The sequence below is a fragment of the Triplophysa dalaica genome, chromosome 25 (genome assembly GCF_015846415.1).
Source record: "Triplophysa dalaica isolate WHDGS20190420 chromosome 25, ASM1584641v1, whole genome shotgun sequence".
NCBI classification, from domain to species: Eukaryota; Metazoa; Chordata; class Actinopteri; order Cypriniformes; family Nemacheilidae; genus Triplophysa; species Triplophysa dalaica.
Genome location: NC_079566.1, coordinates 5,024,223 through 5,039,629, shown reverse-complemented (window position 1 = coordinate 5,039,629; position 15,407 = coordinate 5,024,223). Strand labels below are relative to the sequence as shown.

The following is a 15,407-nucleotide window of genomic DNA, read 5'->3' as shown; positions in this document are numbered from 1 at the left end:
CCACTCTGTAGAGCTCCCATTTCAATATTTTTAAACAGGGTGCTCATTTTGCTGACAGTGTGACATTTGCTTTGTGAGGCAGAGACATGGTGGAGAGGCCGGCCCTCTGAGGGCCCGATCATGCTGACAGGCAGCAGCTTTGTGGGATATCTCCATCACTCTCCTCTGGGGAAAGCTGGAGCCTTCATTTCTGCCATTCACTCTCCATGCAGCAGCCAGCCCTCTGGCTACGACTTATACATGTATGATAATGAGATGCCACATTCTTCATTCTAATTGCATTTTAGATTTTAAAAGGGCAACAAAAAAACGTTGCTAACGCGAAATGGTGTGAGCGGCAGAGTGAGGGAGAGTTTAAGTGAGCAAAGACGGAAGAAAGCAAGCCCATGGTCCGGACCCTAGGTGGCAACAAAGGCCTGCGGTGTGTTAATGCATCTGAGTCAAAGACCCCATTGGCACAATAAACCCCCCTTATTCTTTTCTTTGCCACCCACACAACATGCAGCAAACTTCATAAAGTGGGATTAAAATAAAGCTGTGTTTAAAAAAATGATATATAAAGAATTAAAAATGTACGACGCTGCCTTTACTTTAATAAGCTTTAGCATCCTTTATCAAGCTGGCACAGTCCTCAAAGAATTAGCGGGCTAATTAGCATGACTTCTTTCTTTATCGTGTTTTCTGCTTTCATTGTATTTATTTGTGCGCGTGTAAATGTGCAGAGCGCTGCCTTTATGTGACGGGGGAAAGAAACAGATTTTCGGTCTCCCGCCTGATAGGTGCTGGCGTGAGCCTGCAATCCCGCTTGCTCCTCGGAAGATGGATTGATGTCCCACAATGATGATGAAAACACGCAGCATGTAAGGATGCTGGGGCAACATCTACAGAAAATGAAGCACCTTGGTATAAACCAATGGGTGTTTTAAGGATGTAGAGGAAGGAATAGAAGAGAGAAAGAGAGAGCTATCAGACCCTGGATTATTCATGACCCCTCCGAACCATCTCTCTTCATAGAAAAAGGAAAAAATATTTGCCAGGAAAAAATAAGCGAAATCAAACTTTTTCTTGAAAAAAGTGGGGTCCTAAAGTTTTAAACAAATGCAATATATTCTGCACTATTTGTAGGTCACTGATAAAATAATTGAACACATTTAAAATAGCATAAATCCAAATAAACTTGTCATTGTTGGCAACTTGGTGATTCAAACGAAAGCAAGAAAATCTCAGTTTTTGTACAAAGATGTAGAAATGATGTACATCCCTGCTGAAAACCCCCACAGTAGAAACCATAAAGAGGTCGTAGTGGTTTTAACGGTTTAAAGGGGTATTGGAACCATTGGAATTATGATGGTTTCTATTGGGTTTTTATGGTAACCCAATAGAAACCATTACAGAAATTCTGCAAAACCCAATTGCTTTTTCCATTCAAACCACTACAAAATGCCCTTTTGTAGTGTGTTTTGGGCACAATTCCAGTAGAATTTAACATCCCACCGATATAATCCATTATATACCATTACAGTTTCCAATAAAAATCCCTTTAAAACCATTAAAACCAATACAACTTCTTTAATGGTTTCTATTGTTCCTTTTCAGCAGGGAACCCTTCCCAAAAAAACAATAGAAAATCTAACGGATTTAATGGTTATAATGGGAATTGTATTGGATATAATGGAAAGTATAATGGTGTCTGATAGTATGTGATCGATTTTATTGGTGGGATGTTATCTGGCAGATGGGAACACATAGAATGCCATTAATCCTATTAAAATAATGTTTAGTAATGGTTTAATGGAAAAAGATAATGGTTCATAAATGGTATTTTAATCATGGTTTCTATTGCTTTAAGCAGGGATACAAAAAAGATATGCATGCATACTTTCCAAACAAATGTTCATATTAATAATTTTTATAATGGAATAGCGTTTATTCCCATGCCTTTGTATATCCCAATCTTGTCAGTTTGGGAGTTGTACAAAGAGCTGACACATATTTACACGAGTAAACAACTTGACTGCAATGGTCTACGAGCACATATCCAAGGTGTGCGTTTGTGTACGGGTTTCACTGTAGTGGAAATGACACGATCGCATTCGGTCATAAACACTCGCTTCATTAGGCAGCCGAGGCTGTGTGTACGCGCTACATTGAACCACCTCTGGCCCCATCGTCTTGTTCTCTCACGCACCCACTCCCAGCAAAACCCAATCACCAGAAAGCACAATTAAATTTCATGACTATGCATATTTGCGCTTCCCATTTTCATTTATTACAAAGGGCATTCATTAATCTACCTTTTTCCCAGAGAATGGATTTTCATTTTAGTGAGGTGTGACAGATATTGAGGTGAATTTACAGAGAGTTGGCTAATTAAATGAACAGTAAAATGCGCAAGCCTGAGATTTTTCCTTTTTTATTTTTTATTCAGATCTGATAAGAGCCGCCGCTGCGAGGAGGGGGTGTGGCACATGGAGAGATTGGTACTTTCTCTCTGTTTCCAATTTCGCCCGTTTCAGGTAAAATATTAAATCACGAATAAATGTAAGTGCTCAAGCTCAGTGAGAAAATTGGTCGCCGTGAACGGGAGCTCTTAAATGGACAGACAGCAGCCGAAAACTAAACAACATCTAGCATAAAAGCTGATGCAATAAAGAGGGCACTAATAAAGAAGTACTAAAACACGGACTCGCTGGCGAAAACAAATGAGCCGCATCTGAGACTGCAGCGAGGTGAGTAATGTTAAGCGCGCCCGGTGAACCCCAAGTGCACCCAAGGTAACACTGGAGGTTTTTTTTATTTTAAGTGGAAGGTTCTGGATTTTTTTCAATTTTTTTGTCTGTATAAATTTAGAGTTCAAAACAGCTGTGTTAAAAAAAAATATATGTGACCCTTGATCACAAAGCCAGTCTTAAGCAACATTTTTAGTAAAAGCCAAAAATACATTGTATGGGTAAAAATGATCTATTTTTCTTTTATGCCAAATCCATTAGAATACTAAGTATGGATCATGGTCCATAAGATATTTAGTAAATATCCTATCGTAAATATATAAAAACTTTATTTTTGTGAGTGGATGGCCTGCCACAGTGCCTCTTATTAACAACTTCAAAGGCAATTTTCTCAATATTTAGATTTTTTGGCACCCTCAGATTCCTGAGGTTTAAACAGTTGTGTCTCCGCCAGATTTTGTCATATCCTAAAAACATCAATAGAAAGCTCGTTTATTCAGCTTTCGGATAAAATAGACCCATAAGACATCCTTATGGTAACATGTCTCCATATCGACGGTTGTTCAACGGCACATTTGGTTGAATTTTCGAGCGTGCTCTGTGGCAAAAGTTCACAGACAGGTGACACGTGCAGACGTCCTCAATGTGCGGGAAACACAGACCCAACAGCCCAAATGTAGACAGTATGTTGATCAATCACATAATACAATGTATAAATAAACATCGACAAGCCTTTTGATACACTTGAGTCATCAAAACTCTATTCTACATACATTTACCCCCCGTCATTGCCTGTGTAAGGAACCTGGAACGCTCATGATGACCAAACCACCTTACCGACCCACGGAAAGTCATTTCGAACCATTCACAGAAAAGAATGGAGAGCTCAAGAGGGGCCTGACTATGTATGTGTGGCCTTCCCGTTATGAACAGCATCCAGTTTGCTGATCCCCATTAATGTGATTTATAGCATTACAGGGTAATGCTCCTATAAGGCTGCGTTTGTTAAACAGTGTGCAGGTCTGTACGTGTGCATATGGGAGTGTGCGAGAATCCATTCTTGAACAGATTTGTTAGTATGTGTGGAGGTGTGAAGACATCCCCATATACGAGCATTTCCCTTTGTCAGCAGATACCTGGGGGAAATCCTATTAAATATAGGTATATTAAATAAGGCCCTACATCACTTCACTATTCTGAGCAGCACTAAGGTCAGAGGTTTATACACTCTTGTCATGTCCAGTGTTACTTCTGACGAATGTGATAAGGTAATTCCTGGTCCTTTATTAATAATGCATGCAGAGGGGACAGTCTCTCTACCATCCTCACTACATTCTCGTTGTCGCCTGGTGGACTGACAAGCTCGTATTTATGTCATGTTTTTTAATGAACGTAGGCGGTAAAACCTTCTGTTATTTGATTTCTTGAAACTAATTTGGATTAAAGACTGAGTGAAGTGCCTTGAAATGCGCAGCTTTGTTAAATGACTTGACATAATTTCCACCGAAACAGGAATTTAGGGCTGGGACATATCGAGTGGCTTCAAAGGTACGTCTGTAAAATGTCTGCTAAAGATCTGTAAAACATCGGTTAAACGTCTTCCAAAAGGTAGTTTTGCGTACGTTCTGAATCTTAAATATATTACAGACATCTACTCTACAGTATGTGACATCAGACATCTCAGAGACGTATTACAGATGAGCAAACAGACATCTTCCAGAAGTAAATGCAGGCATCGATGTCTGCCAGATATATGTGTGCTATTAGGGTGGTGGAGCAAAACTACTTGCAAAACAACTACATTGAGCCCCAACCATCTTCCTCTGTGTTCTCAGTACCCTCGCTCTTTCAAAGCGGTCAACAACAAGATCTCAAAGCAGATAACAGACCAAGTTCAACTATAAAAATTACCAATGAACTAGGCTGCAGGTACTTCAAAAGATGGCCTCTCTGGGTCGGTGGATCTTAAAGGTTCATAGCTTCTGTGGTAAATTGGATCATTTTTACCATAACATTCCAAGAGCCTATGACCGGTCCACCCTGTTACCATGATGTGCCATAGAGGTGCATTGAGTGAGTTATTAAAACCCAGTAAGTACTGAGAGAAAGTGACCAACGGGACAGCTGGAATTTGCCATGTCACCTCCAGGGTCCTGTTTACTCAGTAAATTGGCCCCTGAGAGGACAGGAGGTGTCCGGCTTGCCTAGTTAAAGTGATGGACGTGACTCCGGTGCATTGATTTTTCCTTTGTCAGTACACTCTCTCCATCTCGCGAGCAGGAAAAGCAGAGATAACTTCTCTCAGGACGCCGCTACTCTTTCCCGAACCGAGACCTTTGGTGGGACACAACTACAATAGCTCACCCTACTTTACCTTTGCTATCAGACGTCCATAAAACACTTTTGCCTCAAAAACGTGTATGAGGTGATCTTAAGGAGATCGGCCAGGAACTTTTCTATTAGAGTGGTACGAAATGTACAAGTAAGGTTTTTGCCCTTGATTCTGTCAGGTGGCAATCAAATGTCATCCAGTCTGATGAATAATGATCTCTATTTTCCGTTACAAATTTCATTCCATGGTAAAGCAGGCAGAGTGTGGGACTTCATTAAGTTCATTAGCCAAACTTAATTAAGGCTGTTTAGCGGGTCGGTCTGTCAAGGCTTTGACTGATGGCGGCGCTTGTAAAGGTAATTGTCTCCAGAACCGAATATCAAATATTAACAGGCCCACAAATAACCGCATATTACTTTACAACTTTACAGCATGTGTTCATTATTGTAAAGTGCTTTACCTTTAGAAAAAATAAAAATAAAAATTAAAACCGCCCTGAAGTAAACCTCAAGGTCAAGAAGTGGCTGTTTGTTGGGCTTGCACTTCATCTCGGGCGACAGAAATACATTTGTCTAAGAGTTATAATTGCCGCAGTAAGAAGGTTTTGACCCAAAGTCTAGATAGAAAATGAATTAACAACCCACAAAAGCCGTTCTAAGGCATTTTCTAAGCGGGGTGCGCCCGTGGCATTTCAAACACACCAGCGTGCATCTGCCGGGACGTTTTATCACGAGGGTGAGCTGCGGTGACACACGGGTGTAAATAAAGCTCAAACAAGCCCCTCTCCACCACCTAACGGGTTCTCGAACTAAAGGCCATCCGTATATTATGGCAGGACTGTCATTTTATTACCCAAATCAATTCGGCGGGGCTTTGAGGTGACAGCGGAGGGATGTGGCCTTCGTTGGCCGGGGGGTTATCTAACGTGCGCAGGCAGGAAAATACACAGCCCGCGTAATGAACTCAACTCAAGCTAATAAAGACTTTATTGAGTATGAACTGATAGTAGCGCCGGCCCTGTATGCCCGCGTGCTCGTAACTAATGAAAATGAGCTTTTTCTTGTCTCCCTTTTTTTAGGTGGGGAGAGCGAGGCAAACGTAATTAAGTGATCATCCGCCACGCAAATCATCCACCAAGAAACAAGTTAAACAACATTTTTTATTAATCAAGACCTCCGAGGCAAAAACCCATTTATGGTGACCTTTAAAAAAGGCAACGAATGCGAGAATTTCACAGAGAGGCAGATAACCACACGGCAAGCTTGGGAGTATCTCGTACCCGCCAATCAACAACTGTGACACCCACCGATCGGCCTCACGTATAACGGTCTGCGGTATGTGACGAGTTGAGAGCCCGTCGGTTTTGATGGAGAGGCTGAAAAGAAAGATGGTTGGATCCTCTCGCTTCTTTCTCTCCCCCACTCACGCTCCTCACTTAAGGCTGGAAGGGATAACAGATCGCCTCTGTAGTCGCACGCTGCGGTTTGTCTGTGGTGACAAACCAAAGCAGCGTTCCCCTTTAATGTCGACCCCCCACAATTGTGCGGAGGAGGAGAAATGCAGATGAAGCCAGCTGCTTTTTAAGATGGCATTTTAAAAAACATCAGGCCCGACTACAGGTAAAGAGGTCTTAACAGCAGATGAGTGAACTTCCAGTACTTAAACACAGCGCTCATCTCCGGAGAGCTCTTTGGTGCCCATAATGGAATCAATTATGTTTCAAATGGCAGCCATGGTCAAAATCATTGGCACAGTCATTGCAATTTTAGCTGTGATGGGTCAGATGTGTCTGTATTTAAAGGGAAACAAGTGCTGAACAATCTCCAGATATTTACGTTATCACTCATTTATGATACACATTATTACAATTAATTAAGACATTTTCAGTTTAAAAATAATAAAGAAAAATATCGCTGGTGTCCATCTTAAACCTTGTATCTCCATATTTCGAAATGACATGTTTTTGCCATGATTCATTATGATAATATGCTGTAATATAAAAGAGAAATCCTTTATGTTTGTTACCCAGAGATTCTGAAAGATAGGTTACTCCTTACGGACATTTTTTATACTGATGTTTAGTTTTGTATTATGTGTGTAATTGTGTTTTTAATGAGATGCTAAAGACAAATTTCCACAGCAGTCAACAAAATATTTTTTTTATTTTGCCCATCCTGTCAACACTCTTTAAGTCATACTTTTAGAAAGAACATAAAACGATGACATCAGAAGCAACCAGAAAAATCAAAGCAGGACAGCAGAAATCAAAGCAGGAAAGCAGGCGGCGACAATGAGATAAGACAACAGGTCTAACTAAAATCACACACAGCATGTGTTAGAGAGAGAGAGAGATACAGATGTGTGTGGCCTGGATTTCATGGGGAATGTGTGTGTGAGTCTGTGATTAAACAGGATTGCGTCTGGTCTCTGAAAGTCCCCGGAGAGAGGCTGGTCTCACGGCTGGCTGTCACCGAACGCATTCTAAAGGCAAAGACTTGTTTAATCCCTGTGGCCCTGGTGCACCTCCCACTGTCTAAAGCTCTTTTCTCTGTCACCACTCGCTTTCCTTCCATCGCTTTTGTTCTGAACTGCAAAGCTCTCATTTTGCAGCAGCAGGTTACCGATCTGCAGCTTTTCTTCTACGCCTTTGACTTACAATAGCACTATTTACAAGAGATACACGGCGCACACAAAGGGGGTCTCGCTGCCAGAACGTAATTCTTCAACGGTCGATTTTATGAGCAAGAGATTAGGCTGTTTTAAATGTATTAGAAACGAATTTGTCCTGCATCAAAAGAGCCTTTTATCTGCGAAACTTAAAAAAAAAACTAAAGATAGTTTAATGTTTAAGTCATATTTTAGCAAATATAAGACAATTAGAATGGTTCAATCATTACATTACATTCAAGACAGTTGCATGACTGCCAAGTAGTGTGATGAACGTCTCTATGATAAGCGTACTGTGCAGATACTAAGACACAGTAAATGGCATCCATCCGGCAGTGTTTGCATTCAATCACGCTCTCTGCTTTAACCTTTTAATTTGAATCCTGAGCAATAACTCCACTTTCTATCATGCAGTCAGACCCCGTAATTTTTCATCTTTTATTTTCTCTTCGGCAAACATCAATTAACCCCCATTTTCCATGCCGCTAAAGTCTGGCTAGGCTGGACTGCCCATTTAAAGATAAATTGAAAAGCAGATGCATTTATTAACTTAATTAGGTTTCCGAGAAGACACGTACCACTTTTTATTGCACTGTAATTCAATAAGAAACAGACATTAAATCTTTGGGAGAACAAGAACGCGCATTTGATTTTGAAAAGGTAATATCAAAATATCAATGAAGGTCTACATCAACCTTGACTAAGGTATCGAGAATATAAAGGAATAGTTAACCAGGAAATAAAAAGTATTCCAAAATGTACTCAACCTTATGCCATACTTAGTTTATATGATCTGCATTCTTTAGCCAAACACAGTCAAAGTGTTAAATAACATTGTGGCTACTCCTAGCTTAGTAATACTATTAAGTAGGTCCAAGGTTTTGAAGCTCCGAAACACACCTCTATAATAAGTAGGGATGCAAAGCATGTAAATTTTGCCGATAACCGATAATTCTTTAACATTGGCAGCTGATATAGGATTTACTGGTCGATATCCATTCCATTCCATTTTCTACCGCTTATCCGAACTACCTCGGGTCACGGGGAGCCTGCGCCTATCTCAGGAGTCATCGGGCATCAAGGCAGGATACACCCTGGATGGAGTGCCAACCACTGGTCGATATAAAGTATCTAAATATTAATATAAAATTTCCTTAGACTGAAACAAAAGGCAAAAGGTGGACCACTGCTTTTATTTGAAAACATTCTCCGCGGAAAACAAGATAACCATTAGTTCTTTTTTTTCCACATAAAATCATATACCAAGCCCACTTTATTTTATTTAACTATTCTTTAACCTTCAAACTTTTCTGGTACATTTTATAAACAAATTACAGATGTTCTTCCAGAAAAATATCTTCAATAGCCAAATGTCTAACAGGTCTCAAGATAGAAAGTGTTAAGACAGCAGTCTGATTCAAACAATATGCTTTTGTTTTTATAATTTACCATTTCATAAATACTGTATCGACTTATTGTACCTAAATCAGCAATGTTTTGATAATAGCAGTAAGTGAATGATCACAACAGAAAGTCACAACTGTGCTGTATTTCAACTGTGAGCAGCGTGCAGGTGAAGTAGTTTAACAAGAGGGAATGATTTGAGATTTATCGGCACTAATATATCGGCATAAATGTTATATATCGGCAAATACCGATAACATTAAAAATGTCCTTTCCTTTGTCCATACCGATATGGTCGATAATTTATCCTGCATTCCTAATAATAAGTAATCCATAGAGTCAAGTGAATAAATTTTCTGGTGAACTTTTACTGTAAAACAGCGAGACTATCTGAACAAATGTTTAAAAAACATTTATTCTAGGATAGTTTTCCCACAAAAGATGCGATTGGGAATTTGGCCTAAATTGCATATGAAGAGGCAACATTGCCTGCAATTTAAAACAACCTTCACATCATGTTGATGTCCTATGATGTCAGCTCGCTATATTTCAGAACATAAATATTATTTTAAAGCTCAAAAATAAATGCTCTAAACCAGTACATCCAAACCACATATTACTACCACAACTCCAAGCTCCACATTTCATATAGAAGGTTTAATAGGAACAAAATAAACAAGCGTGCATGGAAGCTTTTGTCCAAAACTTCCGCACACATCCGCAAAGAAAAGAGTGCATATAGATACAGGTAAATTACATTAGTTAGCAAGAGAAAAGTCTAGCCAGTAGCCAATATTACTTTGGGCTATCAGTAGAAGAACCGTTACATGACAAAACTTAGATGTGACAAAGTAACATTCAACAAATTGTTTATTTAATAACAGTAATACATAATAAAAAATTAAAATAAATTAAAGTAAATATATCTAGTTCTATTTCTACACTAGCCAGACTAATTAACAAACACACATTGGGAGTTAACTTCGGGCCAGGCATGTGCATCCAATGAAACCTATACCGCTATAGGAGCGTGAGAATGTGTCTTAAGTGAGAGGACGGGGAATTCATGCCGCACGCTCCAGTCTACACAACACTTGACTCTCACCTTCGATGAAGAGGTGTCACATTCCTCACAGATCCATCCGTAGCCCGTTTGTTTGGGTGACTTTTTCAGGGGAGGGTCCAGACAGCCAAAGTGATAACATAGCAGACACTCATCACACCTACAAGGAAAACAGGCAGCGTTTTAGCAGCGAGAATACATTAAAATGCAGCTGCCGTGCGGTCACGCACACACTTATATATTCCACCAAGAGGGCAGTGTGGTCCTAACCAGGAAGGTGTGATAGATGGTGACAGAGCCATTCCCTGTCAGGTAACAGATGCTTAATAGATTCAAAACACACGGGCACACAACCTCTCTCACGGCCTTGTACAGCCCTCATAAAACACGCTGCTCGATTGGTCTGCTGAAATGAGTTTCAGCTCATCCTGTCGATAAATCTCGATAGGACTTTTATTCCAGAGTCACAGTGTGAAGAAAGACACTGAAGCAGAGTCTTTAGTTATAGGTCTGCTTATCTAAAGTAAGGGTGTAAGACAGTTATCTCGATTGGGATACTAGTGAGAATGTTATGCTAGTACACACCTCATATTGTTTGTTGCGAGAACGTGTGTTATAACATATCATCACATTAACCCTAAAATAAACAGCAGCCTGTTTATGTAAGACAATAAACTTATGCATTTTAAAAATAACTTCAAACCCATAGTTGGAACAAGCTCGAACAGAGTTTACAGTTCTTTGTATTTATTTTATACAGTTATTACTATTAAATGTTTATGTTATGTTTGCTGTCTGTTCTGAGAGTGCGAACCGAAATAGGGAAAAGGGCATTTAAACTTCCACTTGATGGAACAACTTGCAAAACATGTTGAAACCTAATGGGCTGATCTCAATGCAGGTGAATTGTTTCATTTAAATGTAATTCAATTTGTTTGTGTAATGTGTGTATGTATGGATGAATCTTGCTTATGAACCCACGTGGTGCTATGTTGCTAAAATCCTGGCCAGGACGCTCTTGTAAATGAGATTTTAAAGGGTGTTATAAGTTGCCCATGTATGTATTAGACAAGTAAAATTGCAAATGTTAAAGTGTCGGAACAAAAAATGCATTCTATCGAAAAGCGAATGCTCATCCAGACCTGCCTGAAATGCCTCGCGTGACCACACCCCCACAAATCTACGTTAGTTCATGGTTTGATTAGACCAAGACCGCCAAAATTAATTAAAGTGGCCGTACCTGTCAGTACAACTGCTTTGGAACCTGATATTCCAAATATGGTAATAGGCGTTAGAATTTCGTCACACGCTTGAAGGATTCGACCAATCACTACGGACTTGTCAACTGGCCAATCATAGCACACCTCGCGTTTTAGAGCCATGAGCTTTGTAAAATATCTGCGTATTTCGAAGAGGCAATGCAAAGAGGAGATACAAACATGCACCGCATGAGGAAAATACAGCACTTTTTAACCTTAAATTAGGTTACATCTAAAACAAATGTGCATTATTGGTCAAATAAAGGTTATAAAAATAAAAATTACGAATTTATATATAGTTTACACACAGACACACACGCACACACAAACACACACGTTTATTTATCCAAATGAGGACATTCCATCCATCCGTCCATCTTCTTCCGCTTATCCGGGTGGGTCGCGGGGGCAGCAGTGTAAGCAGGGATGCCCAGACTTCCCTCTCCCTAGACACTTCCTCCAGCTCTTCCGGGGGGACACCGAGGCGTTCCCAGGCCAGCCGGGAGACATAGTCCCTCCAGCGTGTCCTAGGTCTTCCCCGGGGTCTTCTCCCGGTGGGACATGCCCGGAACACCTTCCCGGGAAGGCGTCCAGGGGGCATCCGGAAAAGATGCCCGAGCCACCTCAGCTGGCCCCTCTCGATGTGGAGGAGCAGCGGATCTACTCTGAGCTCCTCCCGAGTGACCGAGCTTCTCACCCTATCTCTAAGGGATCGCCCGGCCACCCTGCGGAGAAAGCTCATTTCGGCCGCTTGTATCCGCGATCTTGTCCTTTCGGTCATGACTCACAGCTCATGACCATAGGTGAGAGTAGGAACGTAGATTGACCGTTAAATCGAGAGCTTCGCCTTGCGGCTCAGCTCCTTCTTCACCACGACAGACCGGTACAGCGTCTGCATTACTGCAGAAGCTGCCCCGATCCGTCTGTCAATCTCCCGTTCCATCCTTCCCTCACTCGTGAACAAGACCCCCAGATACTTGAACTCCTCCACTTGAGGCAGGAACTCTCCACCTACCTGAAGTGAGCAAGCCACCCTTTTCCGACTGAGAACCATGGCCTCAGATTTGGAGGTGCTGATTCTCATCCCAGCCGCTTCACACTCGGCTGCAAACCGTCCCAGTGCATGCTGAAGGTCCTGGTCTGATGGGGCCAGCACGATGACATCTTCCGCAAAGAGCAGAGATGAAATCGTGTGGTCCCCAAACCCGACGCCCTCCGGCCCCTGGCTGCGCCTAGAAATTCTGTCCATAAAAATTATGAACAGAACCGGCGACAAAGGGCAGCCCTGCCGGAGACCAACATGCACCGGGAACAAGCCTGACGTACTGCCGGCAATGCGAACCAAGCTCCTACTCCGGTCGTACAGGGACCGGATGGCCCTTAGCAAAGGGTCCCGAATCCCATACTCCCGGAGCACCCTCCACAAGATGCCGCGAGGGACACAGTAGAATGCCTTCTCCAAATCCACAAAACACATGTGGATTGGTTGGGCAAACTCCCATGAACCCACCAGCACCCTGGAGAGGGTATAGAGCTGGTTCAGTGTTCCAAGACCGGGACGGAAACCACACTGTTCCTCCTGAATCTGAGGTTCTACTATCGGCCGGATTCTCCTCTCCAGTACCCTGGGCATAGACTTTCCCGGGGAGGCTGAGAAGTGTGATCCCCTGATAGTTGGAGCACACCCTCCGGTCCCCCTTCTTAAAAAGAGGGACCACCACCCCGGTCTGCCAGTCCAAGGGCACTGTCCCCGACCGCCACGCGATGCTGCAGAGGCGTGTCAGCCAAGACAGCCCCACAACATCCAGAGACTTGAGGTACTCAGGGCGGATCTCATCCACCCCCGGAGGACATTCCTTGGACTTCTATTGTTCTTATACACAGCTAGTTATTAATACGATAAACAATCCATTACAAATTTGTCACCAAAATATGTTTGGGATAAACACATGCATGCACACACGCACGGTCACGCATACACACACACACACACACACACACACACACACACACATAGAAAAAGTATATATATATATATATATATATATATATATACACATTTTGATTTATGTATATTTAAATACAGTATATATTTTTTGAGTTTTATTTAACAATTTAACATATTACAGTATAAATTTACACAATTTTATAAATTACAAAAGCAAAAAACTATTACAAAAATCACAAACTACTTATCTGCCCTAATTTGTGACAGGACAGTTGCAAAAATTAGTACTAGTAAATATTCAACCTGCTCTTTTATTTAGCTTGACCTCCTCAAGTTGATCAACATGCTTTAAATGTTAAAACTTCAATCCAGAACTTTTTTAACTACATGAACGATCAATGTTAAAAAAAAATTCCTTACCTTGCAATTTACAACGGTTTGCCTCTAACAATTCAAAAAATTGAGCAGTCAGGTCAGATTTCGCCAAGACAAATAAATTGTAGTCCGTAACAGTTTTGTTTTTCAAACAGAGAGGTCGATTGAAAGGCTAAAGTTACCTATTGCAGCTTTAAGCATCTCTTCACCGTCCATTTTACTCTTGTGAAAAAGCCAAACAGTCTTTAAAACAAACATGTTAAATTGTTTTAATTTAAACATGTAAAGGGTTTAATTTATTCGATTATCGTGAGGAACACAAAGTGCATGCTGCTCTTACTTAACATGCAGAAGGTGACATTGCTGAGCATCAACATGCCCTTCACCCTGCAGTCCATCTCCTCTCTCCTTCCTGTCCATAATTAACTAATTATGTTGTAATCAATAGAGTAGATTCTGATTTGGCAATGTAAATCAGATAAGGCCGATAAGAGCCGGGGAGGTCAATAGGCTCCATCCCCGTCCTCATCTTCATTACGGGAAGAAGAGGCACAGCAGTCTTATCAGTAAGTCCCTGGGATGAGGGGAGAAAGGGAGAGAAAGGCAGAGAAACAGGTGCCATTTTTTCATCCAGGTACATGAGAAACAACACCAAGAGAGATTTTGTGGAGGCTGGGATGTTCTCGGTGTCACTGAACCCAGTGCTGTGTGACGTGGAAGCCCTTTTCAAACTCAGCATTTGAAATCTGTGATGTGCTTAATTAAAGGACTCGGGGTGATACGACTCAGTGCTAATGAGCATAGGGTCTTATGTTTAAGACACCTGTACACCTTCTGTCAACGCCGAACTCCTACAATGCCGGAAAAGGCTAACCGGATCGCATTAATATGGTTTTCTGGCCATTAATACGCCAATTCGTTGACACAGTGCAATAAGGGCAAATACAGTCCTGTTTTTTTGTTTTGTTTTATCCCCACCATCTATTAAGACAAAAATGTAACGCACACTATTTAAAGTTTGAAGGATTTACATTCTTTCAAGAGTTTGATCGAACACCAACGATAAGCTGACAATGATGCCGCCTCCTCAACAGTATAACATTAGGCTGAACATACTTCACATTGTTTTCCACCAAGCAACCAAATAAACTTCTGTAGTCCTATGAGAAACACTTCAAGGTGCCTTTGCAGAAGAGAATGAGCCGACTCTCACCTGTGGTTACTATGCCAACCAATTATTTTCCCTGAGCTGGGGAGAACAGCAATAGGGCAGTCAAAGACAAATGCTTCCAAGAATTCCCATCGGATCAAAACTGCCCTGAAACCAACTAAGATTTAAAGACTCGTTCACTTAGTATTATACACCGGTGACCATGACTACTCACAATTGAAGCTGCCACTGCCTGTAACACAGAGAGATAAAGAGAAAGTCTAACTATATAAAAGAACATACAGTGCATTTTTTAACTTCATAATACAATATTTAACCATGCCACACAGGTCCACCAAAACTATATTCACGGAAACCAACTGAATGAATAAAAACAAACACATGGTTATGATATTGCAATTATAGAAGAGCTTTGGATAAATACACAGACGAGGCCTGAAAATCTACGGCAATTGATGT

General features: G+C 41.2%; 1 protein-coding gene across 2 annotated transcripts in view; it reads right to left on the bottom strand.

Annotated features, from left to right (window-relative positions):
• Positions 1–15,407, bottom strand: part of phf14 (PHD finger protein 14) — a 69,414-nt gene that overhangs the window by 3,409 nt on the left and 50,598 nt on the right. For both annotated transcript variants that reach the window (XM_056741528.1, XM_056741529.1), the window contains exon 17: positions 10,238–10,355. In XM_056741528.1, the coding sequence (XP_056597506.1) occupies positions 10,238–10,355 (118 nt within the window). The remainder of the gene's footprint in view (positions 1–10,237; positions 10,356–15,407) is intronic.